General features: G+C 38.3%; 2 protein-coding genes across 2 annotated transcripts in view; both read left to right on the forward strand.

Annotated features, from left to right (window-relative positions):
• LOC134800349 (uncharacterized) overlaps positions 1–6,820 on the forward strand; it is a 39,993-nt gene extending 33,173 nt beyond the window's left edge. Inside the window, exons 15-17 of the mRNA XM_063772849.1 lie at positions 125–264; positions 2,500–2,614; positions 6,369–6,820. Of these exons, the coding sequence (XP_063628919.1) occupies positions 125–264; positions 2,500–2,614; positions 6,369–6,820 (707 nt within the window). The remainder of the gene's footprint in view (positions 1–124; positions 265–2,499; positions 2,615–6,368) is intronic.
• Positions 6,821–7,838: 1,018 nt separating this feature from the next.
• The window catches only part of LOC134799928 (LIM domain kinase 1), a 47,033-nt gene continuing 27,205 nt past the window's right edge, over positions 7,839–27,666 (forward strand). Inside the window, exons 1-12 of the mRNA XM_063772366.1 lie at positions 7,839–7,935; positions 8,978–9,068; positions 9,745–9,859; positions 10,524–10,651; positions 11,294–11,368; positions 22,157–22,268; positions 23,161–23,363; positions 23,574–23,691; positions 24,221–24,349; positions 25,026–25,151; positions 26,046–26,177; positions 27,536–27,640. Coding sequence (XP_063628436.1) covers positions 7,914–7,935; positions 8,978–9,068; positions 9,745–9,859; positions 10,524–10,651; positions 11,294–11,368; positions 22,157–22,268; positions 23,161–23,363; positions 23,574–23,691; positions 24,221–24,349; positions 25,026–25,151; positions 26,046–26,177; positions 27,536–27,640 — 1,356 coding nt within the window. The 5' untranslated portion in view covers positions 7,839–7,913. The remainder of the gene's footprint in view (positions 7,936–8,977; positions 9,069–9,744; positions 9,860–10,523; positions 10,652–11,293; positions 11,369–22,156; positions 22,269–23,160; positions 23,364–23,573; positions 23,692–24,220; positions 24,350–25,025; positions 25,152–26,045; positions 26,178–27,535; positions 27,641–27,666) is intronic.

Consider the following 27,666-nt stretch of genomic DNA (forward strand, 5'->3'; position numbering starts at 1 on the left):
TCGCGTTCTGCTTAATCTGTCAAGAAAATATGTTTTTTCCGTTTTTTTTTTTGTTTTCATTAAATTCATAATCTACAACTAAGCTTATAAGAGATATTTTGTTAATATTGGTCATTACTCGCAGGTGACACCTCCGAGAACCTGAACTGGGTGTACCTGACCGGGGTATCGAACGCGCTATGCTTCGCCACCTTCGGCACCATCATCACCGACACCACCATCTGCGCGAGGTTCTTCAATGTCACCTCACAGTCTACTTGCTCGGTGAGATCTTTGTTGACCCCAGATGTCACTAGGACTTGAACTGGGTGTACCTCACCGGGGTATCGAACGCCTTCTGCTTCTCTACCTTCGGCACCATCATCACTGACACCACCATCTGCGCGAGGTTCTTCAATGTTACCTCACAGTCTACTTGCTCGGTGAGATCTTTGTTGACCCCAGATGTCACTAGGACTTGAACTGGGTGTACCTGACCGGGGTATCGAACGCCTTCTGCTTCTCTACCTTCGGCACCATCATCGCCGACACAACCATCTGCGCGAGGTTCTTCAATGTCACCTCATAGTCTACTTGCTCGGTGAGATCTTTGTTGACCCCAGATGTCACTAGGACTTGAACTGGGTGTACCTCACCGGGGTATCGAACGCGCTATGCTTCGCCACCATCATCACCGACACAACCATCTGCGCGAGGTTCTACAATGTCACCTCACAGTCTACTTGCTCGGTGAGATCTTTGTGAAAGCTACTCATGCACTGTTAGTGCTTGGAAATAGAGACCTAAGCACTCCCAAAACATGTCGCCTGAGTGACAAAAAATAAGTTAAACCCTATTATTATTTTACACTTATATTAATTACTTCACCGAACGGTGACGTGTTCCGAGGGTTCCGAGGCAAGGTGCCTTCTCTTGTTGTCTGATCCAAATTATTGATTAAAAAAACCCTTATGATATGATGTCATATGGTATTTCCGCTACCGTACGAGTATGATATCATATCGTGTATCTTGATCAATACGTCACGGACTTTAGGTGACCGACTGATAAGTGATAGTCATTATCAGATATCAATGTGTTGTTTAATGAATGTAGGCAGCGAATGTAGGTACCTACCTACTAATAATAATCATCATCATCATCTCAGCCGAAAGACGTCCACTGTTGGACAAAGGCCTCCCCCAAGGATCTCCACAATAAAAGGTCATTCGCTACTACTAAGCGCCACTTGCACCATTCCACTAACCCCGGGTAAACCTGGAGGTACCATGGTTACCAGTACAATTTGACACTAAGTTAACGGTTTAACCGCTTAACCTCGGGTTAGTGGGATGGTGCAAGTGGCCCTAAATGATGTACTGTAATTCTATATTTGAGTATCTAAAAATCTTTTCACCACACCAGCTCGGAAAGGCTTACTTTGCACTTCAAAAACGGATAGCAAAGTTGCACTTTGCTATCAGTAATTCACATATGAGGCAAAGTAATCAAATGCAAATTTTGAGTTGTTTTCTTATGTTTGCTGGTAGAATTGAGTTTTAAATGATGATTTTGGATGATAAATATTTAATAACATTCATTTGAATTTGATTTTGTTTGATATTTTACATTTAATATTTGCTTCGGGTTGGTGTGGTGAAAAATGTTGTGTTTCACTCGGGGGCAAATTTTGTTTAACCCTCGTGCTTTGAAACCCTCGCAACGCTCAAGATTCCATTTTTCGAACCACTCGCTACGCTCGTGGTTCAATTTGGGAATCTTTCGCTTGCTCGGGTATCAATATTAGCACGAGCGGTTAAACAACAACTTTGCCCCCTTGTAAAACAAATAACTATTTCTCAAAAATGGACGGCAAAGTCGACTTTGCCGTTTAAAAAATAGGTCGCGAAGCGCGTAGTTTATGGTCAGTCAAAAATTAAAAAGTTAAAAACATTGCAGTCTCGATTTTGGGACTGCAATGTTGCATACAAATTCCATTATTTGTCGAGTTCCAAACTTTTTAAAAGTTGAAATGGCCATATCAAATGAAGGCACAGGCCCATTAAACAGCCAAACAGATGATTAGTACCGCGACTATTTAGCTGTCTCAAATAGGTTGACGTATTTTCGGCAGAAAAATACACTTCTATTTTTTTATTAAAAAAAATAAAACGGTGGCAAAGCTAATTTTTTCAATTGTTTCTACTTTTTTCTGTGAAAATATATACGTAAGAACGTTGCTTTTGTAAAATATTTCTATGATATTTATATTTCTTGCACCATTTTTGAGAAAAGCACTATATATGACTCGGCCGGAAGGCTACTTGCTGGCTTCGGATTCAATTAAACGGACTCCCAAGGTCGTCCGTTTAAAACGAATCCTCAGCCTGCAAGTTGCTACTTCCGAGCCTCGACAATAATGTACTATTGATATACATATCGATTTAGGCCTCCCTTCAACGCCCCCGCGGTCTCTATAGCACTTCAATAACAATATTTTCTATAATATTTATTGTCCAGGGCGACAGCGGCGGCCCCCTAGTCCACGTGAACGACGACGGAGTCCCAATCCTTATCGGAGTAGTGGCGTTCGTGGCTGGCGGTGACTCGGGCTGCCACGCCGGCCATCCTGCAGGTAAACCTCACGAAACTCATACCTGGTTCATAATGCTCTTTGCCTAGTAGAACCAGCTGTTCTTTTAAGTAATTAACCCTTCTTTGCATGACGGTGGAAATTTCCATCATAACATTGTCCTATGAAGGTACTTTTGGAGGTGATTGATATTTATTTTTAAGACTGTCAACTTTCAACACTAATCCATTTACCGATTTCATATTTAAATTTACGCAGTATATTAATTAATAAAAATTAGATTTACTCTGAGATGAAATGTCGGAAAACTTGGAAAAACCCAGAAGTTGATGATATTTAGCATGTGATTTTGGGCGTTTTTTTCGGGGTTTGTAATTGTTTTATATTTAAAAACTTTATCATATGTATATCACAAATAGCGTACCTTTCTGATGGTAGTACCTGATCTAATAACCATTGAACGTAAAGAGGTTACCGCATTATCCATCGAAATGCAGTTCGAGGTGTGTGCTATCGAATGTGTTGAGCTGGACGTCGTGATCGTTTGTATCTACAGACCACCAAAGGGTGATGTACCTCTATTTTTTACTAAATTGAGTGACCTACTAAACTTACCCGTGTTGCAAAATCACAAAGTTTTGGTTATGGGTGATATGAACTTAGATTATCTTAGTAAATGTAATAATATAAAAGAGCTCAATAATATATTATACCAATGTGGATTTAAGCAGATTGTAAAAACTCCTACTAGAATAACTGAACACTCAAAAACCTGTCTTGACCATGCCTATACTAACATATTAAAATCTGACATTAAAAAAATTGAATGTATTAAATTACCTATTTCGGACCATCACTATGTAAATATTACGATATTAATAAATAAAAATGTACACCTAAATCACACAGTTTTGAAACGTCTGTTCTCAGAATCTAATAAAAATAACTTCTGTAAATACCTAGATTTATATAACTGGGATAGAATTATAAACAGCAATTCGTGCCCAAGTAAACAACTTGACCGAGTATTCAATGTTATCAAACACTGTTTTGAAATCAATTTTCCATTAAAAAAGTACCCTGTCAAATCGCATATAAGTAGATGGGTCAGTGACAATGTACGCAAAGTACGAAACGAAGTCCGTCACTTGAAAACAAAATGTGTATTAAATCCACACGACGACTCATTGTCCAATAATTTATTATCGGTCGAACAACGGTACGTCAAAGTGTTAAGATCAGCTCGTAGTGATTATTTAAACAATGAAATCTCAAATAGCAAAGATAATATCTCCCGTAGTATATGGCGAATAATTGCGTCCGAAACATGCAACAATAAAAATAAAACAAGGGCACTGGATGTATTGGTGAGTCGATCAGCTGGCGCGAGCACAGCTGAGCGAGCCGCCACCACCGCCGCCCGGCTTAACCACTACTACACGCATGGCCACTCACACAACAACAGGCCCCGGACATCCGACTCACTCAGTTATCTAAACAAGTATTTACCATCGCGAATCCCTACGTTTGAATTTATTCCGTTTACCCTTGTTGATATTTTAACAGCCTTAAAACACATAAAAAGGAAACATTCGAAAGATGTCAATGATATGTCGACCTATATTTTGGATTATCTACCACCTGTAGTAGTGTCATTACTACTTGCATTATTTAATAAATGTGTAATAAACGGTGTATATCCCGATTCTCTAAAGGTAATTAAGGTTCAACCCGTCTACAAAGGTAAGGGGGATATGGACGAACTTAAATGTTATAGACCTATATCTTTGATACCCGTCATGTCTAAAGTGTTTGAACATTTAATGAGTGTCAATTTAATGAAATACTTAACTAATAATAATTTACTAAACGCGCAACAATACGCATATCAACCGGGGCGCTCGACCGTAGACGCGACTCGGGATCTAGTGTCGCGCGTCATGTCACACCTCGAGGACAGGCGACATGTCGCAGCAATTTTCTGTGACTTGTCGCGTGCCTTCGAAATGGTAGACCACTCACTCCTTCTCTTGAAGTTGTCACAGTACGGCATAAACGGTTCGTTCGCTCGTACAATCAAGTCCTTCCTAAACGGGCGGAAACAAAGCACGTATGTTCAAGCGCATAAATCTGATTTTGAAGAAATAGGTGACAGTGCTGTGCCCCAGGGATCGGTGACAGGAAACAACCTGTTTCTAATCCTTGTTAATGACATCACCTCCGCCTCCGACGATGCGGAGTACGTTATGTTTGCTGACGACACGTGCATCATAGTCACTGCAGAAAATTCTAGTAATTTAGAATCTAAACTCTCACGAACCATGCAGAATATCTCAGACTGGTTTACAGCAAATGGCATGCTCCTTAATATCGAAAAAACAAACATAATGTACTTCCGACTCAAAAATAACTTAAAAGAGCGATTCAATATTACAATAAATGACACGCCTGTACCTCAAGTAAGCGAGGTTAAATACCTAGGGTTCAAAATTGATGCTGGTCTAACATGGTCTCCCCACATAGAAGCAATCTGCAAAAAACTCTCCTCAGCATGTTTTGCCTTGTCTAGACTTACCCACAGCGTCTCTGAAGACAATCTAAAAACAGCATACTTTGGGTACTTTCATTCGATATTAGTCTACGGTGTGGACCTATGGGCAACATGTGCGGAACGTGAAAAAGTTTTTAAACTACAAAAACGTGCAATCCGTATCATGGCTACAAAACCCTCAGACTACCATGCTAAGGAGTTGTTTAAGCAGCTGAAAATTCTCACGTTACCTTCTGTATACGTACTCGAAGCATGCAAGTACATACGACGCAATCTCGAATGGATTCCCTCTAATCACCAAAAACTCCAGACTGTAACGCGTAGACGCAACCTCCTATACGTGCCACCGCGACGTCTAGCAAAGTCTAGGAAATCCTTACACATAGTAGGCATAAAACTTTACAATACTCTAGACGAAGAGTTAAAAGCTACTTCGGACTCAATATTTGAGAAAAAACTTAAACTGATATTGTTGGACATGGCGTGCTACAGTATTGACGAATTCGTAAACTGCTACAAGTCACTGACCCATCTATCCACCTGTTAAATAAATTATAAAAAAAAATTATTATACTAATCTTAGATTGTATAATGTAATTTAATTCCTAAACCAATAACGACATTTCATCATTGTAAATCTTTCTCGATATGTAAAGTTTGTGTAAACAGAAAATGTTAAATGACGTGTAACGCTTGTTATCAATAAATAATTGATTGATTGATTGATTGAGTACGATTTTTCATATATATCTCACTGTATATTATATATTTACATAAATATGATTTAGCCTATGCAACTACTAGCACTGATTTTACAGTAAAAATCGATGTTAATTTTTTTTAACTATTTTTCCCAGAATCAGCAAACAATTACGTGACACATATATTCATTTCGCGCAAAAAGAAAAAAATCATGCAAAGAAGGGTTAAGTAGCAACTGCCAACCGGTTGGCCACCCTCCCTAGATGCCACTGAAGCGATGCTGCCCTCGACCTGAGGCCTTGATATATCTAACTATCGCGAAATAGCGCAAATTAGGGGAAAAAGTAGCGTGCAGGTTTTTAAAAGACCATGAACACGCCTGCCAGAGTCCATGGCAATGGCAATGTCCTGGTGATGCCTTACCATCAGAATAAATAAATATTCGATGTTCCCTAATTTTTTTTATATACCCAGTAGGTAGTCTTTTTACCTAAAAACATCTCAAATTCCTTGTATCTTCACTTTAAAATGATCATTTCACAGGTTTCACTCGCGTCGGACCCTTCCACGGCTGGCTTACAGAGATAACTGGCATTGATTTCGATAACCTAGAAGAAGATACCGAAGCACCAACTGAGCCACCAACTGAAGCACCAACTGAGCCACCAACTGAAGCCCCAACTGAGCCACCAACTGAGGCCCCAACTGAGCCACCAACTGAAGCCCCAACTGAGCCACCAACTGAGCCACCAACTGAGGCCCCAACTGAGCCACCAGTGACTGAATCCCCAGATTCCAACGAGTCCGGAGAAGACGAATCAACGGAAGCACCAGAACCGGAAGAGGGCAGTTCAGAGGAGAAGGATTCTGATGAATCTGATGATGATGACTGCGAAATGTCTGAGTTATTGAAGAAGTTGGAAGTCAAGGTTAACGTTAGAGTCAAATTGAACAAGTATGGCAGGAAGAACAAAGTTCGTCACATTAAAAAATAAATGTGAAATTTATTAATGCAAATTTTTTTTCCAGCATGTAATGTACTATTTTAGCAATGGAATGTACCATTTTGTATAAAGTCTCCAGTTTGTATATTTATTATTTGTACATTTAAATAAATAATTGAGCAAATTACATAGATCATATATTTTTATTACAATAATATTTTCCTGACTGAGCGTAAAATTTTTGCTGATGTAGCTAGTAGAAAAACAGTGCTTTTGTTTTATTTTAGTAGTTAGAACCTTGTCATATTTAATAAAAGTTAAAATTAAATATCTTTTTTAATTAGTGCATTATAGAAGCATCTGGGATTTAGGAGTTTATACCCGTAAACAACTACTGAAATCCTCATGTAAATTATAATTTAATTACTAAAATTATGGATATGAATCCATCAAAAGCACTTTGTTTATCAATGCTGCAAAGCACTGCACATGATGCACGTAACATGGCCATATTGGTTGGTTCACATCGTTCACATGCATCGCGTAAACAACGGTAGAAAGTAGCATGCGGATGCGGGTCCAAACAGTATAAGCTAGTGCAGGGGTCGGTAAACTTTTGAAGAGAAGAGCCAAACATAGTCCAAATCACCAGTTTTAGAAATGGCAAAAAGCCACAAAAGTTGTATTGACTGGTTTAATTGCTCTGTGTTTATAGTTTGGGTGTCTTCAAGAGCCACAATTGCAGGTCCAAAGAGCCGCGGTTTGTCGACCCCTGCAGCTCGAACAACGTGTATACAAATAATATGCCCATTATAATTGCACAAGACCACAAGTATCAAATCATAATGTACAAGCACATAGAAGTAATTGGTGTGTGCATTAAAAAGGGATTGAAAATGCTTTTTGAGCATGTAGCCTTTGATGTAGCCCTCCTAGTGAGTATTATATTCTTTGATGTAGCCCAAGCCCACTCAACATGCGAAAGCTAAATGCGCCGCATGCAAGCCTTATACATTTTTTTTTATTTCCAGTCCAATCACTGGTCACCCTAACTTGACGTTTGCGTCATTGAAAGTATTCATGGGTGCAGGCAAAGTTACAACAATTTTAAGTTTTTACAATAAATGCTTGTTTTTGAAATGAAATGGAGGGATCGAGTACTAAAGGCAAGTTTTATTAAACAACATTATCATTAAAAAGTTTTCAAAGTATCAAGTTTTGTTAAGTTTTTATGTATATTCACTTAGATGTTTTTGTGTGGGCGAAATTCGTTTGAAGTCGTAAATTATATTTTGTTTGCTACCTGCCTCACCTTTAAGACGCTAACCCTTGAATATCTTGCTAAGTTAATACTCTCGAAGCAGTACCTTAAGTCTAATACTAATCATGAAAGTACTAATTACCTTTGGAAGTGCGTCGTACTTCCGTGTACTACTGTTTCCAAATGTTGTTGTGAAGGTTCAATGTTTTTGACTCATACCACGCTTTAGACCTTCATTTGATCGCTGCATTTTCCGCTAGAAGAACTTAAATTCTAAAGTTCATATAGAAACTGCCACTATCATGAATATTGTCGCATAAATTAGATATATTATGATGATAACATTTGATTTAGTTGCATACTGAATAGTTTATGTTGTATTGCTCCCAAGTAATCTCAATAAAATATAATTTATGGCCATCTAATTAATGTAGTAATAATTTATAATGTAGATAGTAGATTCAATATATTCCTATATCAAGTTGTTCAAAACAAAGTGGTTTTTGTTATCAAATAACAATAAAACACATTTATCAAAACAACCTGACTCAAATTTGAGTGCTAAAATTGTGCAATAATTTTGATACATCACTTTGAAAGGTTGGGATTGTTAGTCAGGTTTGTTTGTCTGTCTGTCCACAATAACCTTAGAATTTTTATGTAATAGAGTCAGACCAAGGTAATTCTGCATGGAATTTGCTAATGAAATATTTAGTAAGCGTTTCTCGGCACATTGGTATTTTTACTGTAATATAATTGCCGTGTAAATATAATTGTATTTAAAAAAATACGCGTCAAAATATTGGGAGCTCAAAAACTATACAAAAGGTAATCACGGTCCATATCCGTCAATATAAGTCTAGTGAACGTATTCTTTACTGAACTTACTCTGGGACTATAGATTTGTGTAAGATTATGTCATAATAGTTTTTTATTTGGTGCTCCAGAGTCCCTCAACTGTGCCGGGTGCTTGAACAACATCGGAGAAAATGACTATGTGTCCGCGCTGGAACAAGAGTGGCATACAGATTGCTTCAGGTAAATTATTTGCTTTTGTATTAAGCTAACCTCTTAGCAAACCATGGGTCTTTAGAGATACAAGTTGATTCTTCCCCAAAATGGACCATTAACACCAATCATTGTCAGTCAAAAATCAACATTGTTATTATTTATTTTTTTATTATTCATTCTTTTAAAAATTATGGCTTGAGTCCTGTGGGACTATTTCGCCAGTATCAAGGTATTAGGAGCTAAATACGACGACTACAATTGTACGGTTAGTACAAGACAGTGTACGATGATTTTATTAGCTCTTGTAAGGCGATAGCTAGACTTTACAAGTAGCATATGGACTACCGGCCGTTGACTCCAAAATGGTGGTTAAATTTTTATTTTTTTTAATTTTCAAGATTAATTCTCCATTCACTGCACACTACCACATTAGTTTACTGTATAATAAGCTATCAATATTACACTTTAAAGTTTACATGTTTAAAGTTTAAACAATGTTAATGAGCAAAAAACAAAAGAATTAATCACGACGCGTGACTGATGGCGAGATGGCGCTCGAACCGGAACCAATTTACTCCACCCAATAATTACGTACACATTGATTAAATAAAGTGCTGGTGACAGAAGAAGAAGCCTTCACTCAACAGTAAGAAGTAAATTAGCTAATGATGGTGATGGTCATAACAAGCGGATTCTGTTACAGGTGCTCAGTATGCGACTGCATGCTATCAACATGGTACCATGAGAAGGGCGGCCTGCTGTTCTGTCAGCAGGACTACTGGGCGCGCTTCGGCGAGCCTTGTCACCACTGTCAAAAGGTTAACTTACTGTTTGAAGGACTATTCATTTGTGAAAAAAAGCCGGTCAAGTGCGAGTCGGACTCGCAATGTTTTTCTTATATGGGGGGGGGGGGGGGGGTAATGGTCAGACAGCTAGATGCACGACGCACCAGTGATCCTATAAAGGTTGCGTTTTTAGGATTCCGTACCTTTTAGGAAAACCTATTAGAAATGTAAAAAGTGAAACGTAAGAAGTTAGGGGTTGTGCACAAATCACGCGAGGTGTTTTCGGCTACGTTTTGACCCCCCTTCCCCTTGGTGATATTTGGTGAGGTTTTTGACTACCCCCCTCCCCCCACACAACGTGAATTTTTTTGAAATTTTTTCATTCGACCTAATTTAAAGATTGTATATAGAAAATCTTGTTTATTTTTCTATTTTCGTTAAATAGACTCGCTATTTTGAAGTGCATAGTGAAGATTTATGTTTAATGAAACCGAGTAAAAGTATCTACTCATATGGTATGTTTTTTTTCTTAGTTTCGTTCACTGTAGAAAAATACACGTGAGGCTTCCTTATATCCCCCCTCCCCCAACGTGATCTATCATCTATCGTGATTTTTTCGTGACCCCCCCTGCCCCTATCGAACCTTGCGTGATTTGTGCACAAGCCCTTAGACTGAATATTGTTTTTTGTTTTGCAGGTGATGACGGGCCCAGTGATGGCGGCCGGTACTCGGCACTACCACCCAGAGTGTTTCGCGTGCAACACGTGCGGAGCCCCCATCGACGACAAGGAGGCCTATGCTGTGCAGCAAGAACGGTTGTATTGGTTAGTATATCCAGCATATTAAAAAAAACATATTCTATATTATTCCTAATTAAACTAGAATTCTTTTTCTTACAAAGCAACACACACCACATTGAAACTTTTCTAGACCTATTTGAGGCCTTTGACACAGTATCCAAACCAATTCTTCTTTACGAACTTGAAATATTAAGATTTCGAAGCATGTCGTTGGACTGGTTTAATAAATAAATAATTCAGAAAAGGAAAATATATTGTCAAAGTAAATGTAGGCTACATTTTGATTCTGGCCTTTTAAGTTTAGAGTACCACAAGGAAGTGTCCTAGGACCAACACTCTTTAATCTAAAATGTTTTCACATTCAAGTTATATAAACAATAGTCTGGCAAACCAATTTGTCACTAGATAAAGGAGCGAATTTCGAAATTTGTATGGAAGGTTCTTGAAATCTTTAGCGCCTACATTTTTCAAATTTGCCGCTTTATTCTACTAACAGAATTGGTTTCTATTGTATCTCGGATTAAAACTACTTAATTTTGTAGATTTATTTTATTGGAGCTTAACAACACACAAGGCACGACACTGCAGAAGAGAGCGTTCCATTTCACACATACTACAGTTTATCAGACTATACATATGTGTTAAGTATATATGATTGGTGTGTAGCTCGTCCTGCTACGCGCGCTCGGAGGCCGCGCGCGCGCTGCGCGGGGCGCCGGCCGCCAAGCTCAAAGACACCGAGTAAGTTTACTCATACCGACTTTAACTATCTAGTAAATTAGTATTAAAATACTCTTCGTACAAAAGTATTCCTTTAAGGAATTTCTTTTATTGATATTTCTATTCGATTAAAGTAAACCGTTGGATTAGATATACATATAACGTTACTATTATTACTAACATTAATTTAATTAGTTTAAGAGTGCGACTGCTCATTTCAGATGCGATTCCGTTACGTTTATGACTTAAGAATGACCTTTAGTCAGGTAAATAGTAAAAAACAAAATAAAATGTATCTTATTCTATGAATAGTACGCTGACAGTAACGTAGCAGTCCAGAACGGGTCTCTATCGTTTCCTAAATAGTTTAAAGGCATAATATATTGTTTGTCCGAATTTTCGTTAGTCATAATTGGTTTTTCTCAGAAACGCGTAACTTTTCAAGATTGCCATAAAACAAACCTAACCTAACCTGAAAAGTTAACGGTTTCAGTTTTATGACTAACTATAATATGACAAACAATACATTATGACTTAAAACTTTATGGGAAACAAAGGGACTCCGTCCAGAACGTTTGAACGTCACATATTTAGTAACCAATAGTTTACGCTCGAAGTGTAAGGATGAAATAGCAGTGGAAGCGAGTGTGCTAACCGCGAAGGCAATAAGAGGAATGTAAAGCAGCGGGGTTCCCTTAGGATCCCTCGGACTTCGTGCGTGAACTGTACTACTAAACTAAGTAAACCACTAACCCCCTTATGGAGCATTCCACGGGCTGTCCCGTACAAACGCATTTTATTTCCTGTGTTGCGACTTTATTTCGGCATTTAAAGCAGGCGATTATTTTTCTGTGCATATTTTTGACCATTTGTCATAGAAAAGGAAACTCTTATACCTGCAAATCTTCAGAAAATTCGCGTTTGTACGGGACAAACGGTAGACAATCTCATGGAATGCTCCTTATTCATAAAACTTTACGGGCCTGATTTAGTTCAATTATGTTTTAACCCTTTCTTACAAATACATACATCAAAATGACAGATAAAGAAACGATTCATAGGTAAATCAGGCCAGTAACGCGTTTATGAATAACGTCATAACTGTATAGAGGGCGCTGCGCTCACTACGTGTCGGCGATGGCGCGCGCCGTGCTGCGCGCCGCCATCTCCGCCTGCATCCAGCTCACCTGCCATAGGTACTAACACACTAACATAACAACCTAATAGGGTATTATACTATTAGATATATTAAAAACGGGTCACTCACGTATTTTGTCGAAAAAGCTCGACATCACGGAAGTTTTATTATTAAAAAGGGTATTATACTGTATTTAAAATAAATTATTTTACACCATGCATGAAATAAACCACCAGATAATTATTAGAAAAACACGGATAGGAGTTATTTTTAAACACGAGTTCTATTTAATAAATCGGATAGAAATATAAAAAGTAGGTGAGTTGACCGTGACGTCACGATGTAATGTTTCATATAAATTTCATATTAGCAAATCGTTTTGACAGTTCTAAACAAGTAACTGATTTGACTAGTAGGAAAATACCCTATTTCTTTATCCAATGTCTCACATTTTGTTTAGTGAGAGAGTGAGAAAGAAAATTGGGCAGGTGGAAATTAGTACATCCAGCTCACCTGCCATAGGTACTAACACACTAACTTCTTCCTCCTTGCGTTGTCCCGGCATTTTGCCACGGCTCATGGGAGCCTGGGGTCCGCTTGGCAACTAATCCCAAGAATTGGCGTAGGCACTAGTTTTTACGAAAGTGAATGCCATCTGACCTTCCAACCCAGAGGGTAAACTAGGCCTTATTGGGATTAGTCCGGTTTCCTCACGATGTTTTCCTTCACCGAAAAGCGACTGGTAAATAACTAAATATCAAATGATATTTCGTACATAAGTTCCGAAAAACTCATTGGTGCGAGCCGGGGTTTGAACCCGCGACCTCCGGATTGAAAGTCGCACACTCTTACCGCTAGGCCCCGCTTTTAACACACTAACATAACAACCTTATTAAAAATTAAACATATTGCTTAGGATGGTATTCCATCTGTCCATGTGTGTGGTCTAATGTGTATTTGCATCTTGCATTTTGCTTAATGAAAGAGTGAAACGCAAGAAATTAGACAGGTGAAATACCACCCTTTACATACGTCACCTGACTAAAGTAGGGCTAGGGCCAAACTGTTACTAATCTGATCCTTATTTAATCCAATTGCGATTACGAAATAATGTCATCGGTTGATCAAAAGCTGTTGTTGCGTGTTTCGTGGTACAAGGAAACTGTAACTTCAGAGGTTATCAATATTGGGGCCGCCATTTTCTTTATCAGGTTCTCGTTCTTTAAGATCTTACTTTAGTGAGCCGTTACTCTTTTAGGTTTTGTACGATAACGTCTATGTAACGGGGTCCCTTTGTTTCCCATAAAGTTTTCATTTTCATTTTCTTTATTGGAGAAACAACAGAAGTAAGTACATAATAGTTAATGGTAAGTTATATAGTTCAAAAGATGTGCACCTACCTCCTAAAACGCTCTCACTTAGAACTATACATAATATAGGTAAAGGTATGCTACGGTAAACTTTTAAGTCATAGTGTATTGTTTGCCATATTATCGTTAGTCATAAAACTGAAACCGTTAACTTTTCAGGATTTTCGTAAGGTTATTCTATAGATAGGTTAGGTTAGGTTTGTTTTAGGGCAATCCTGAAAAGTTACGTGTTTCTGAGAAAACCCAATTATGACTAACGAAAATTCGGACAAACAATACATTATGTCTTAAAACTATTTGGGAAACAATAGAGACCCCTATGTAACGCTAAAAGACAACATTAGGGCGAGAAAAAAATCAAACTAACAAGACAAATAAATAAAATAAATAAATAATAATAAATATTATAAGGACATTCTTACACAATTTGACTGTCCCACGTTAAGCTCAAGAAGGCTTGTGTTGTGGGTACTCAGACAACGAAATATATAATATACAAATACTTAAATACATAGAAAACATCCATGACTCAGGAACAAATATATGTGCTCATTACACAAATAAATGAAATGAATGAATGAAAAATAAGCGTATAATAGTGCAAAATATTATAGCCGCAAAATTGGAAACTTGCATTACACGGCGTCATATGTTTTTCCATTGTTTAAAAATAAAACCCAACAAAGGCAACTCGGTTCTGTGAAAATGATTTAATTTACATCGAATTTAATCAGTATTATAAGTAGGACCGTGGGCCGTAGGAGGATATAGTCCTTATTTACAGTGCGTGTGCGTGTTGTGCAGTGACATATGAATCACAGTCACGCCACCATATTGTATCATGTTCCGTTCCCCGCAGAGATAACACACCCTCACTATCTGGGTTCTTAGCTCAAAATACAGTCCCAACCTCAAGAAAGCATGAAAAGTAGCATGTAATTATTGCAAAGACACCAAAAAAGAGGTATAAATACATTGTTACATTTGGTTTTAAAAACCATACTAATAAGTAAGACACATGTTTGGTGCGACGACTTGGTGCCTTATAGTATTTTGTACACCAGATACATAACAGGTAGGTATAATTTTAATTTTCAGTGTAATAATTTAATGTAATGTGATATGATCATATTTATGTCATTGGTCGAAATAAATGAATTTTTTTATTTATTTATAACGGTTAGGTTTCTTGAAATCCAAGGGCCAAAGTTACAAAACGAGAAGATGACTAGTTTTGTTAAAACAGGCCCGAGAACACCTTTTTTACAATTTATAACTCCTCGCTAAGTTTATTTAGTGTTTCAACGTCTACATTAAGAAAATATGAGTCACTTGAAATATTCCTACACCAAACACTAATTTCCTGGCCGATGTTATCTTAACTGGCCTACGTGACTAAAAGGCCAGAAATATTAGCAATTCGTTATATATATTACATCATTCCTATGGGTTATTACAATTAATAATATCTAACAGGATAATTTGCTTTTTGTTACGTGGTAAAAATTTCTTATCGTTTTATTTTTATAAATAAATAATTAGTGTCCTTTAATATTACATTAATGAACCACTTTTTTCGAAATTAAACTTTCGTGAGACATATTTTAAACTGTTTAGACGACAACGGTTTCACTCACTTGAATTTTAGTCGCTATTGGCGACATGTTTCAGGCCCGTCGGGGGTCCTTCTACAGGCTCGAGTGCACGCGGCGACTGCACTTCGTAAGTCCTCCCCCCCCCCCCTCCCCCGTCCCGTCGACATGCGACATGGCGACATGTTTCATGGGTCCACGAACCCCTGACGGGCCCGAAACATGTCGCCAATAGCGACTAACAATTCAAGTGAGTGAATCCGTTGTCGTCTAAACCCCTTTTTTGTTTATAAATATTTTTAGAGTAGTTGCATTTGCCGGGTGTGTAATGTTTTTAATAACAACTATTTTCGATTTTTCATTTTGCATAATTGGAATTGCATAATTTTGAAATGCAGAAATGATTATTTAGTATAAAAACAAAATGAATAAGAACAAATTGCATAATTTCAGAAATAATAATAATTCAGTTGCATAGTAATGTACTGGCATAACAGGCAATCAGTATAATGATCACTTTGTATACTATTTAATGCTCATAACGTTCTTTTTCCATAAAAACCACGCACGCCTTCCAAATGTCCGGGACCCCATGGTCCCGAGAATTTGTAAGAGACAGACAAAATAATAAAAATTCAGCCTATACACGCCCTGCTGCTGGGCACAGGCCTCCTCTCATGATCGAGAGGGTAATAAAATGTGTACTATTATAAAATAACTCGGTTCTGGCGCTTCGTCGGCCGCTGCCGCGGCACGCTCGCTTCGCTCGCTCGGCTCGCGCGCTGTAGGGTCGCGGTTCTACCTAACACTCCTCCTCGCTTCGCTCGTCGTCGTACCTAACGGCGACCTGCCTTAAGGTAGAATATGTAAGTTGTTAGGTATATAATTTATGTCATATTATATTATGTCACACGATCATTCGTTATAACAAGTAAAATTATTTCTAATGATCGTTATAAACAAAGTTTTTATGATTATAGAACATTCTGTAATTTAATTATTATAAGGAATAATATTATGGATTTTGTTTCTATACTTTAAGTTTATTATGAGTTTTAAAAGTAGTTAAATGTAATTATGCAAAATGTTTGTATTAAAATTGAACGGCACCCGCATTTGCCCCGTAGTTGTAATTGTCCCGGCTGACCTTAACCATATTACAAAGTTAAAATGTCATCATTGTTTTAGACAAAGCTGGTCTCATCTCATTTAAGAATAGTTTTTAGGGTTCCGTAACTTCCGTACCCAAAGGGTAAAAACGGGACCCTATTACTAAGACTCCGCTGTCCGTCTGTCTGTCACCAGGCTGTATCTCATGAACCGTGATAGCTAGGCAGTTGAAAATTTCACAGATGATGTATTTCTGTTGCCGCTATAACAACAAATGCTAAAACCAGAATATAATAAAGGGGGCTCCCGTGCAACAAACGTGATTTTTTGCCGTTTTGTGCGTAATGGTCCAGAACCCTTCGTGCGCGAGTCCGACTCGCACTTGGCCGGTTTTTATTAATTGTCTAATACAATAAATCCTAATAATACGATGAGCACCGGCAGGCCTGTAGGTATCTATTTAACTATACTATTCATTACAGTATTTCATTCATTCATTAATCTATGACTCGTACTGTTACACACTGTATTCTGCACCTTATCTCATTTCATTAAGATTCAAAATTAAATATATGATTAAAGCTTGAGACTGTGAGGTGCAGCCTTTTAGTCAGTGTCATTAGGGACTTTATATAGAACGTACGTGTACTAAAAAGTTATAGTACCTATTATTTTATCCTGTTTATGAATGAATTCAAATAAAGTGTGAGCATTTATGATAGTGATTTGTTTCTAAAATACTGTGATTATGGAATGGTGTACATATAGTGCAAATAATAATAACCACGACCACCACCACCACCACCACCACGACAAGTGAAACTTGCGAAAACCTCTCGAAACGTCGGTAAATAAAGGTAATTGAATAAATTTCGCGTTAGATTAGACCCGTCTATAAATGTGAGTTAATAATAAGTCTGTCATGTTAGGTAAATAAATGTGAGTATTGTTCTTATCGCACAGTAAAACTTTTTGCGAATCAATCTATTTGAGTGAACTGATGCCATAATTTAGTACATTGCGATGTTTTACTATTTTTTTTAATTAAAGTGTAAATAACATTATTTGCGGTATTTGACGTCTGTCACTCACAACAGCAATACTACGTAAAATGTTTTGCACATCGAAATCACAAAGGAAAACAACTGCACTGCGAACGTTTACGTTCTACGTCTTTTTTAGGGTTCCGTACCCAAAGGGTAAAACGGGACCCTATTACTAAGACTTCGCTGTCCGTCCGTCCGTCCGTCCGTCCGTCCGTCCGTCCGTCTGTCACCAGGCTGTATCTCACGAACCGTGATAGCTAGACAATTGAAATTTTCACAGATGATGTATTTCTGATGCCGCTATAACAACAAATACTAAAAACAGAATAAAATAAAGATTTAAATGGGGCTCCCATACAACAAACGTGATTTTTGACCAAAGTTAAGCAACGTCGGGAGTGGTCAGTACTTGGATGGGTGACCGTTTTTTTTTGCTTTTTTTTTGTTTTTTTTTTTTTGCATTATGGTACGGAACCCTTCGTGCGCGAGTCCGACTCGCACTTGCCCGGTTTTATTTTTTTAATTTTAGGGTTGGCCGGACACCACCGTTATGAATCGGTAGTCGTCTAAGTAAATCGATATGAATTTTTCATTTTTCTTTTAATAAAAATAAGGAAAAGGTGGATAATTAACTGTAAATATGGATATATTTATCGTCACTTAACAGACAACAAATTTGACACAGAAATAACATAAATAAACTTTAAAATAGATCCCCAGTTAGTTTCAATTTTGACAATGGGTGCGACCTACTCAGGGTGTATTAAATACACCGACCGACCGGTAGCTTGCGGGAAAACCATATAATTCTAGCTTTATTTAAATCGGCTGCTATTTAACTGATCACCAGATTTAGTAAAATTTAATACCAAAAAAATATATTTTACCACCCTAAAATAATGAATGATCACCAAAATTATAACACCATTTTAATATGAAATGATTGCCAATTTTATTACATTTTAGTATCCTTTTAAAGGAAATGACACCAAACTAATCATTATTAACCCAAAAATTGTAAATGATTACCAAATTTCAAACCTCATTTTAATGTGAAATGATAACCAAATTTTTACATCTTGCTATCCTATTAAAGAAAATGACACAAAAATAATCATTGTAAACCCAAAAATAGTAAATGACCACCAAAATTGTAACCACATTTTTATTAAAAATGTGCAAATGTTTAATATAATACTACTTATTAAATTAATTTATCCACTTCGTCACCTTTTTCTAGTAACATTTTATTTCTGTAACAGTCGCAGTTCTAACCTAACTTAACCCACTTTTCTAATGGCATTTCGTTTCTGTAAGGGTCGCAGTTCAAACCTAATCTAACCCACTTTTCTAGTAGCATTTCTTTTCTGCAAGGGTCGCAGTTCAAACCTAACCTAACCCACTTTTCTAGTAGCATTTCGTTTATGTATGGGTCGCAGTTCAAACCTAACCTAACCCACTTTTCTAGTAGCATTTCTTTCTGTAAGGGTCGCAGTTCAAATCTAACCTAACCCACTTTTCTAGTAGCATTTCTTTTCTGTAAGGGTCGCAGTTCAAACCTAACCTAACCTACTTTTCTAGTAGCATTTATTTTCTGTATGGGCCGAGTTCAAACCTAACCTAACCCACTTTTCTAGTAGCATTTCCTTTCTGTAAGGGTCGCAGTTCAAACCTAACCTAACCCACTTTTCCAGTAGCATTTCTTTTCTGGAAGGGTCGCAGTTCAAACCTAACCTAACCCACTTTTCCAGTAGCATTACTTTTCTGTAAGGGTCGCAGTTCAAACCTAACCTAACCCATTTTTCTAGTAGCATTTGGTTTCTGTAAGGGTCGCATTTCAAACCTAAGTAACCTAACCTAACCCACTTTTCTGATAGCAGTTTGGTTCTGTAAGGGTCGCAGTTCAAACCTAACCCACTTTTCTAGTAGCATTTCGTTTCTGTATGGGTCGCAGTTCAAACCTAACCTAACCCACTTTTCTAGTAGCATTTCGTTTCTGTATGGGTCGCAGTTCAAACCTAACCTAACCCACTTTTCTAGTAGCATTTCGGTTCTGTGAGGATCGCAGTTCTAACCTAACCTAACCCACTTTTATAGTAGCATTTCGTTTCTGTAAAGGTCGCAGTTCAAACCTAACCTAACCTACTTTTATAGTACCATTTCGTTTCTGTAAGGGTTGCTTTCTAGTAGCATATCGAAATGCTACTAGAAAAGTAGGTTAGGTAGGTATGCAGTGCAGGGTACAGGGGGTTAAGCGGGAGGCTAGTAATTTTGGCATCAGTTTAATTTATTTGGTAATATGTATACAATTTTTGGTAATCATAGTGGTTTATTTAGGTGAAAATATCGCATTAATTTGGTCTTCAAGATTTGGTGATCATTAATGATTTTTGGTGGTCATTCAATATATTTGGTATTTGAATACAATTTGAAGGGCAGTCGTAATTAAAACGGTGGTACTTTTGTATTTTTAGGCCTTATTTTTTTGGTGTTCTGTAATTTTTTTTGGTAAGCATGTTTTTTTTATTTAGGGTACCAAAGTATTTTTTGGTGGTCATTATATTTGTAGCCATTTAAATCTCAAATAAAAATTCATTATACGTCACAATTCGATACCTCAGTCTACGTGACATCCAATCGTAATCGCTTGCTGTGACAATCGATTTGCGTTAGTTACATCTCTATATACGTCAGTCATAATGTGTCAAATACCGCAAATAATGTTATTTACACTATAATGATTTTTTCTAAAAAAAGATACATTCACAGCTTGTTTTATAAGTGTAGCTAAGTATATGCCAGACGCTTGTTAAATCCGGGATTGTAATAATTGTAACTAGCTTCTGCTCGCCTTCGTCTGCGTGGGATGATGATGATGATTGATTAAAACTATCCTTTGTCCTTCCCCGGGCTTCAAACTATATCCATACCAAATTTGATCTAAATCAGTGCAGGAGTTTAAATGTGAAAAGGTTGTAAGACATTCTGTACTTAGAGACCCGATTTCGGCTCTCTTAAGTGTATCAAAAGTTTAGGCTATTTAATCCATACATATCAAGCCTTCTGAAATGCACACGTAGAAGGAAAATGGTCAATAAATTCATAGACGCTTAGTTTCCTCGGTAGAGACATCACCTGACTGCGTGCAACTGCAATGAGATTTCACAACCAATATGAACCCTATGAACATTAACTTTAGACTCAAATTGATTTAGCTGTTTTATTATCTTAAGGAATTACACGTATAACGTCACATTGGGATTTCGATGTTTGAGTTTTAATAACAAAACTTCCGTGAGACACAGAAATATTAAATATATTAAGAACGGGTCACTCACGTATTTTAAGTCGAAAAACGCTCGACATGTTTCACTCCATACCGAGGAGTGTCATCAGGAGCTTGTGTTTACGGTGACTGACCGGCGCAGACTCCGCCGACTGCCAGACGACTGCCGACTGCAGACGGACTGCGCCGGTCCGTCACTGTAAACGCAAGCTCCTGATGACACTGAAACATGTGACAACAAGTGAAACATGTCGAGCGTTTTTCGACTTAAAATACGTGAGTGACCCGTTCTTAATATATTTAATATTTTGTGTTTGTTAATTCGTTCTTTACATTACATTACTATAATAAAATAAAATAAATAAATAAATATTAGGGGACATCTTACACAGATCAAACCTAGCCCCAAACTAAGCAAAGCTTGTACTATGGGTACTAGGCGACGATATACATACTTATATACATAGAAAACAACCATGACTCAGGAACAAATATTAGTGTTCATCACACAAATAAATGCCCTTACTGGGATTCGAACCCAGGACCATCGGCTTAGCAGACAGGGTCACTATCCACTAGACCAGACCGGTCGTCATAATGTAGTGTATGTAGTGGTATTGTCCCGACTCGTACCGATAATGTATGTAGTGGTATTGTAGTGTATGTAGTGGTATTGTCCCGACTCGTACCGATAATGTATGTAGTGGTATTGTAGTGTAGTGGTATTGTCCCGACACGTACCGATAATGCCTTAGGGTCGTATTCCACCTATCCAATCTCGTTGTCCAATGTGTATTGCGTCTCATATTTTGCTTTAATGAGAGAGTGAGACGCACTTAGTTGATTAAAGCATTATTGCTTTTAATAATCTGCATTTGCAATGTTCGTTGTTACGAGTAATTAATAGATTTAGATTTATTTATTTCATAATATGAAATTACATTATAAATTATTTTGTACTAATCTATACGAATTTATATTATGATATTAAGTGGGGTAGGAAAATAACAATTGATTATAGTTATACAAATGTCAAGCAATACACAATTTAAAACCATTATAAGCAATCGATTAATTAATTAAATGTTTTAACAATGTCAAATAAAATAAATTAAAAAAAAAACATCGTCGATACGGCTAAGCATGGATATCTCATAATGATCGTCAAATTAAAATAAAATAAATATCTATATTATTGTATTTAATCTAAGTTTTCTTAGGGCGTGATATCGGGCCAGCAAAAATTCTTTACATTCTTGTTCCACAGGATAGACTCGTCTTGCGGTCTGCTGACGCTCCACATCGGAGACCGCATACTGGAGATCAACCCGCCTAAACCCAGGGACGAGACAGATAAAATACCAGACACTGTTATACAGGTAATGGATAAATAGTAGTTTGTGTTATAAGGGATCAAAATGATATACATTGAATCCTGAATGAAGCGATGGATTCTACAATAGAATCCAGAACGTAGTGAGGGATTCTATTGTAGAATCCTGAACGTAATGAGGGATTCAAGTGTTAACGCCCAAGACGAAATAATTTTGATACCATGGGACATATACTGCTTTTCACATCAACTATGAGGAAATTGTTATGTTCCAAAATATGTATTATTTGACCAAAAAAAAAATAGTATGCAAGAAAGAAAAAATCGTGTCCTAGAACAGAAAAGTACAACTTTGATCCCTCCTATCAGGGAAGAAAAGTGCCACTTTGATCCCTCCTAGCGGGGAAGAAAAAGCCCTTTTTCGAATAGGTGATGTGAAAACACCTTTCCCAACCTTGTAAGGCCCTATGTGCATTACAATGTACAGTGGCGTTCAAAATGGATGTCGACCGTAATGCCTTAATATTACGGTTGAAACATCATGCACTTTCGAACGCGCGAAGTGAGCTGCGAAATTGCATGGAGAAATTATGAATGAATTCATTGATAAATTCGCCATGCATCTATTTACGGGTGATGGTACACTCCCTTTCAATTAAATTAGAAGCTTTCATGAATAAATTAAATTAAATTAAATAATTATTTATTTCAGAAATTAAATTTCCATAAAGTAGCATTTCTTTTGTTTCATTGCTTTCTTAAACATACGAATTTCAACCCAAATTACTTAACAACAAGGTTCAAATTAAAACTAGCAAAATTTTGTATGGTCGGCCTTACGAGGTAAAAATGGCAATTAAAACAATTGGTTAGTAATGCACAATTTTTTTTTCTAAAATTTGTATCAAAATTGTTATTGTATTATATTTCTTTTACAGCTCACCATAGAACCACCAGAAACCCCAATGTGTAACATACAGACTGATACGGACCCCTCGTTAGAGGGGGACGGCAAGAAGGAACGGCTGTTCAAGAGGAAGGGAGACGGCGCTAACAAAAGGGTCATTAAAAGGAGACAGCCGAGCTCGCCGCTGCTGTGCGACAAGGAGAAGAGTAGTAGCATGTCGAAGCTGCTGGATGCGTGAGTCTAGTTTGTTAATACCAGAGAGAATTTGAAATAGAGAGTTACTGTCATGGTAAATTATGAAGCTACAGTACATTTACTGCCATCTTTCGACAGACGATTAAACCTGTTAGAACACCATTTGACTTTGATCATTATTCTTTCACTGATATGTGTTAACTTGTTAAATATTAATATTAACGCCATCTACTCTTATTTTTGTTATAGTGTTGACGGCGATCCAGAACCGACGGGCGTACTATGCGACCTGTCACGGGCTCGGTCCTTTCGGGCGGAGCCGCGGGATGTGACGCAGCGAGTTTTCCGAGCTTGCGACTTGTTACAGGTTAGGATATACATTTATGTCCACTAGTAGATATCTTTTGGCTGAAACCACAATAGTTATTTGTTTTACAAGGGGGCAAAGTTGTTGTTTAACCGCTCGTGCTAATATTGATACCCGAGCAAGCGAAAGATTCCAAAATTGAACCACGAGCGTAGCGAGTGGTTCGAAAAATTGAATCTTGAGCGTTGCGAGGGTTTGAAAGCACGAGGGTTAAACAAAATTTGCCCCCGAGTGAAACAAAAAAATTTTCACCACACCAACCCGAAGTAAATATTAAATGTAAAATATCACACAAAATCAAACCAAATCAAATCAAATCCAAATGAATGTTATTAAATATTTATCATCCAAAATCATCATTTAAAAGTCAATTCTACCAGCAAACTATAAGATAACAACTCAAAATTTGCATTTGGTTACTTTGCCTCACATGTGAATAAAATGCAACTTTGCTATCAGTTTTTGAAGTGCAAAGTAAGCCTTTCCGAGCTGGTGTGGTGAAAAACTAATTTTTAATATTTGTTCACAGGGAGAGCTATTAGGCTCAGGGTTTTTCGGTGAAGTGTACAAGGTGACTCACCGCGAAACCGGCGAGGTGATGGTCCTCAAGCAACTGTACAGGTTAGACGAGGGCGCGCAGAGGAACTTCCTCAAGGAGGTAACTACTCAAACAACTCGAGTAATAAGTGAGGAACCTCCTCAAATAGGTAGCTTATAATTTTTTGAGGGGTCTTCAAACCCCGGCCCGCGTGCCAAATCCGGCCCGCGACGCGTTCCAATCCGGCCCGCGGACACACAAAGCGAGTGCCCACTGTCCGGCCCGCGGGAGCCAGGCTCCAGGGGTTCAGCATTCATTGAGAGTGGAACTGTTCCTAACAGCAGCAACCAGACACCCTCCCCCGGCGCAAAAACCGACGGTGGCCCGCGTGAAAGGTTCTGAGGCGCAATATGGCCCTCGGCTAAAAAAGTTTGGAGACTCCTGGATAAAGGAAAAATTCAGTCATGACGGGATTCGAACTTGGCTACTTTTGCGCTTTAACTTTTTGACCGCCACGCCTAACGTGCGCGGCGCGTCATCGCATCGTGATCCGTGTTTGAATGCACGAAGGTTGATATTTGACTAGCCGAGCGCGTAAGTTGACGGTGAATCATTTCCAACCTACACTGTTGTTTATGTTTACAAGTAAATCATTTGAGTTTGAGTTTTGACGTCTTCGGTCAAAAGGTTAAAGGATTAGTAAGTATTGTATGTATCGTCAAGTAGTACCCATAGTGCTGTGCTTAGTTCGAGGCTAGGTCGTTTTGTTTATATTTACTTATTGAATGCTTCGCAGGTGGCGGTACTGCGTTCTCTGTCGCACCCGAACGTGCTGCGTTTCATCGGCGTGCTGTACCGCGACAAAAGACTGCATCTGGTGACAGAATATGTCGCCGGAGGGACTCTGTACAATCTCATACAGGTAAGGGTGGTATTCCATCTGCCTTATATCTTGGTCCAATGTCATTGCGTGTCACTCTCTCATTAAACAAAATACATATTGGACAAAGAAATTGGATTGGTGGAATACCACCCTAAGATTTTATTTACAATTTTTAGAATTAGGAAAATGTGAAGTTTATCGCATGATACCCCCTTATTCATAAACGCTACAAACCTCAATGGGGCTGTCCATAAATTACGTCATCGATTTTTGACGATTTTGGACCCCCCCCCTTTATAATCATCCAAAAATCATGCTTCAAATGACCCCATTTCCTCCTACTTCATGCTACCGTCATCCGATGTCCAGACCCCCCCCCCCCCCTAATTTGAAATGACGTAATTTATGAATAGCCCCAATTAGCTAATAATCGTTTGTCCTTATCTGTCATTTTGACTTATGTATTTGTATGAAAGGGATAAAACATAATTTAACTAAATCAGTCACGTAAAGTTTTATGAATAAGGGGGATAAGGCTTTACTCATTATACTTTAAGTATCAATTGTTGGTTAAATAAAATGCTGTTATGAACCTACGCACGTATTTGCTTTTGCTGTACAGATGTAGTGCGTAATTATTTACCATCATATTTTCACGGAAACGTATGAACGTGTCTTGCTATTTCAGTCAGTCTCGGCACAAAAAGTACTGAAGTTGACTGAAGTAGCATGACAAATACGAACGTTTCCGAGAAAATACGATGGAAAACAATTTTGCACTACATCTGTATTTTGATATATTTTATTAATAGCCGATACCGATTGTTATTTTATATGTAAATAGATTCTTTGGGAAATAGATAAATAATTTAGTGACTATCTGTGGTATTTATCACAGTGTAAGAAGGCTCACAAGTTCTTCATTGTGTACAGGACACCAGTACGGAGTTGTCATGGACGGAGCGGGTCCGCCTAGCACGAGATGTGGCCGGAGGAGTGGGGTACTTACATCGCATGAACGTCATACATCGGGATCTCAACTCACACAACTGCCTTGTGCGCGAGGTAAACATATCTCTCTTCATTGTGTACAGGATACCAGTACGGAGTTGTCATGGACAGAGCGGGTCCGCCTAGCACGAGATGTGGCGGGCGGAGTGGGGTACTTACATCGCATGAACGTCATACATCGCGATCTCAACTCACACAACTGCCTTGTGCGCGAGGTAAACATATCCCTCTTCATTGTGTACAGGACACCAGTACGGAGTTGTCATGGACAGAGCGGGTCCGCCTAGCACGAGATGTGGCCGGAGGAGTGGGGTACTTACATCGCATGAACGTCATACATCGGGATCTCAACTCACACAACTGCCTTGTGCGCGAGGTAAACATATCTCTCTTCATTGTGTACAGGATACCAGTACGGAGTTGTCATGGACAGAGCGGGTCCGCCTAGCACGAGATGTGGCGGGCGGAGTGGGGTACTTACATCGCATGAACGTCATACATCGCGATCTCAACTCACACAACTGCCTTGTGCGCGAGGTAAACATATCCCTCTTCATTGTGTACAGGACACCAGTACGGAGTTGTCATGGACAGAGCGGGTCCGCCTAGCACGAGATGTGGCGGGCGGAGTGGGGTACTTACATCGCATGAACGTCATACATCGCGATCTCAACTCACACAACTGCCTTGTGCGCGAGGTAAACATATCTCTCTTCATTGTGTACAGGATACCAGTACGGAGTTGTCATGGACAGAGCGGGTCCGCCTAGCACGAGATGTGGCGGGCGGAGTGGGGTACTTACATCGCATGAACGTCATACATCGGGATTTCAACTCACACAACTGTCTTGTGCGCGAGGTAGTTCCGTAGGTTATCCGTTCATTTTTGAGGGCTTTTTTTACCAAGAATACCGTGTGTGCATTAATGACATTAAAATGTCCCATAGCATAAATATGTACGACGTAAGTGGCAACGTTACATCGCGCCTGACTACTCCCGACTATAGGGTATTTTACTATATTTAAAATAAATTACTTTACACCATGCATGAAATAAAGTATCAGAAGATTAATAGAGAAACGTAGACAGCAGTTATTTTTAGACACAATTTCTATTTTAAAACCCGTATAAAACTATAAAGAGTACCTGGGTAATTTCATCGTGACGTCACATGACAGTGTTTCATATAAATGCCATTTTAGCAGAATCGTTTTCACAGTTTGAAAAAAGAGACTGATTTGACTAGTAGTCAAATACCCTATTGTCGTTGGCATTGAATCCCTGAACTCCTAATGGTCTAAATTAGCCAACCAAAACACGACCTTATGATCTGAATCTTAGATTTGAATTTTGACTATATCTTGTTGACCCGATATCTTATTAGAAATCTGTAAACTGCATTCGATTGCAGGACAAGACAGTGATCGTGGCGGACTTCGGGCTGGCTCGTATCGTGCAGCGCACCGCCAGCAGCTCGCTAGAACGGCATTCCACTTTAAGAAGGAAACGATATACGGTATGTTTATGCTCTGGTTTCCTAGG

Source organism: Cydia splendana, chromosome 19 (assembly GCF_910591565.1).
Source record: "Cydia splendana chromosome 19, ilCydSple1.2, whole genome shotgun sequence".
Lineage (NCBI taxonomy): Eukaryota > Metazoa > Arthropoda > Insecta > Lepidoptera > Tortricidae > Cydia > Cydia splendana.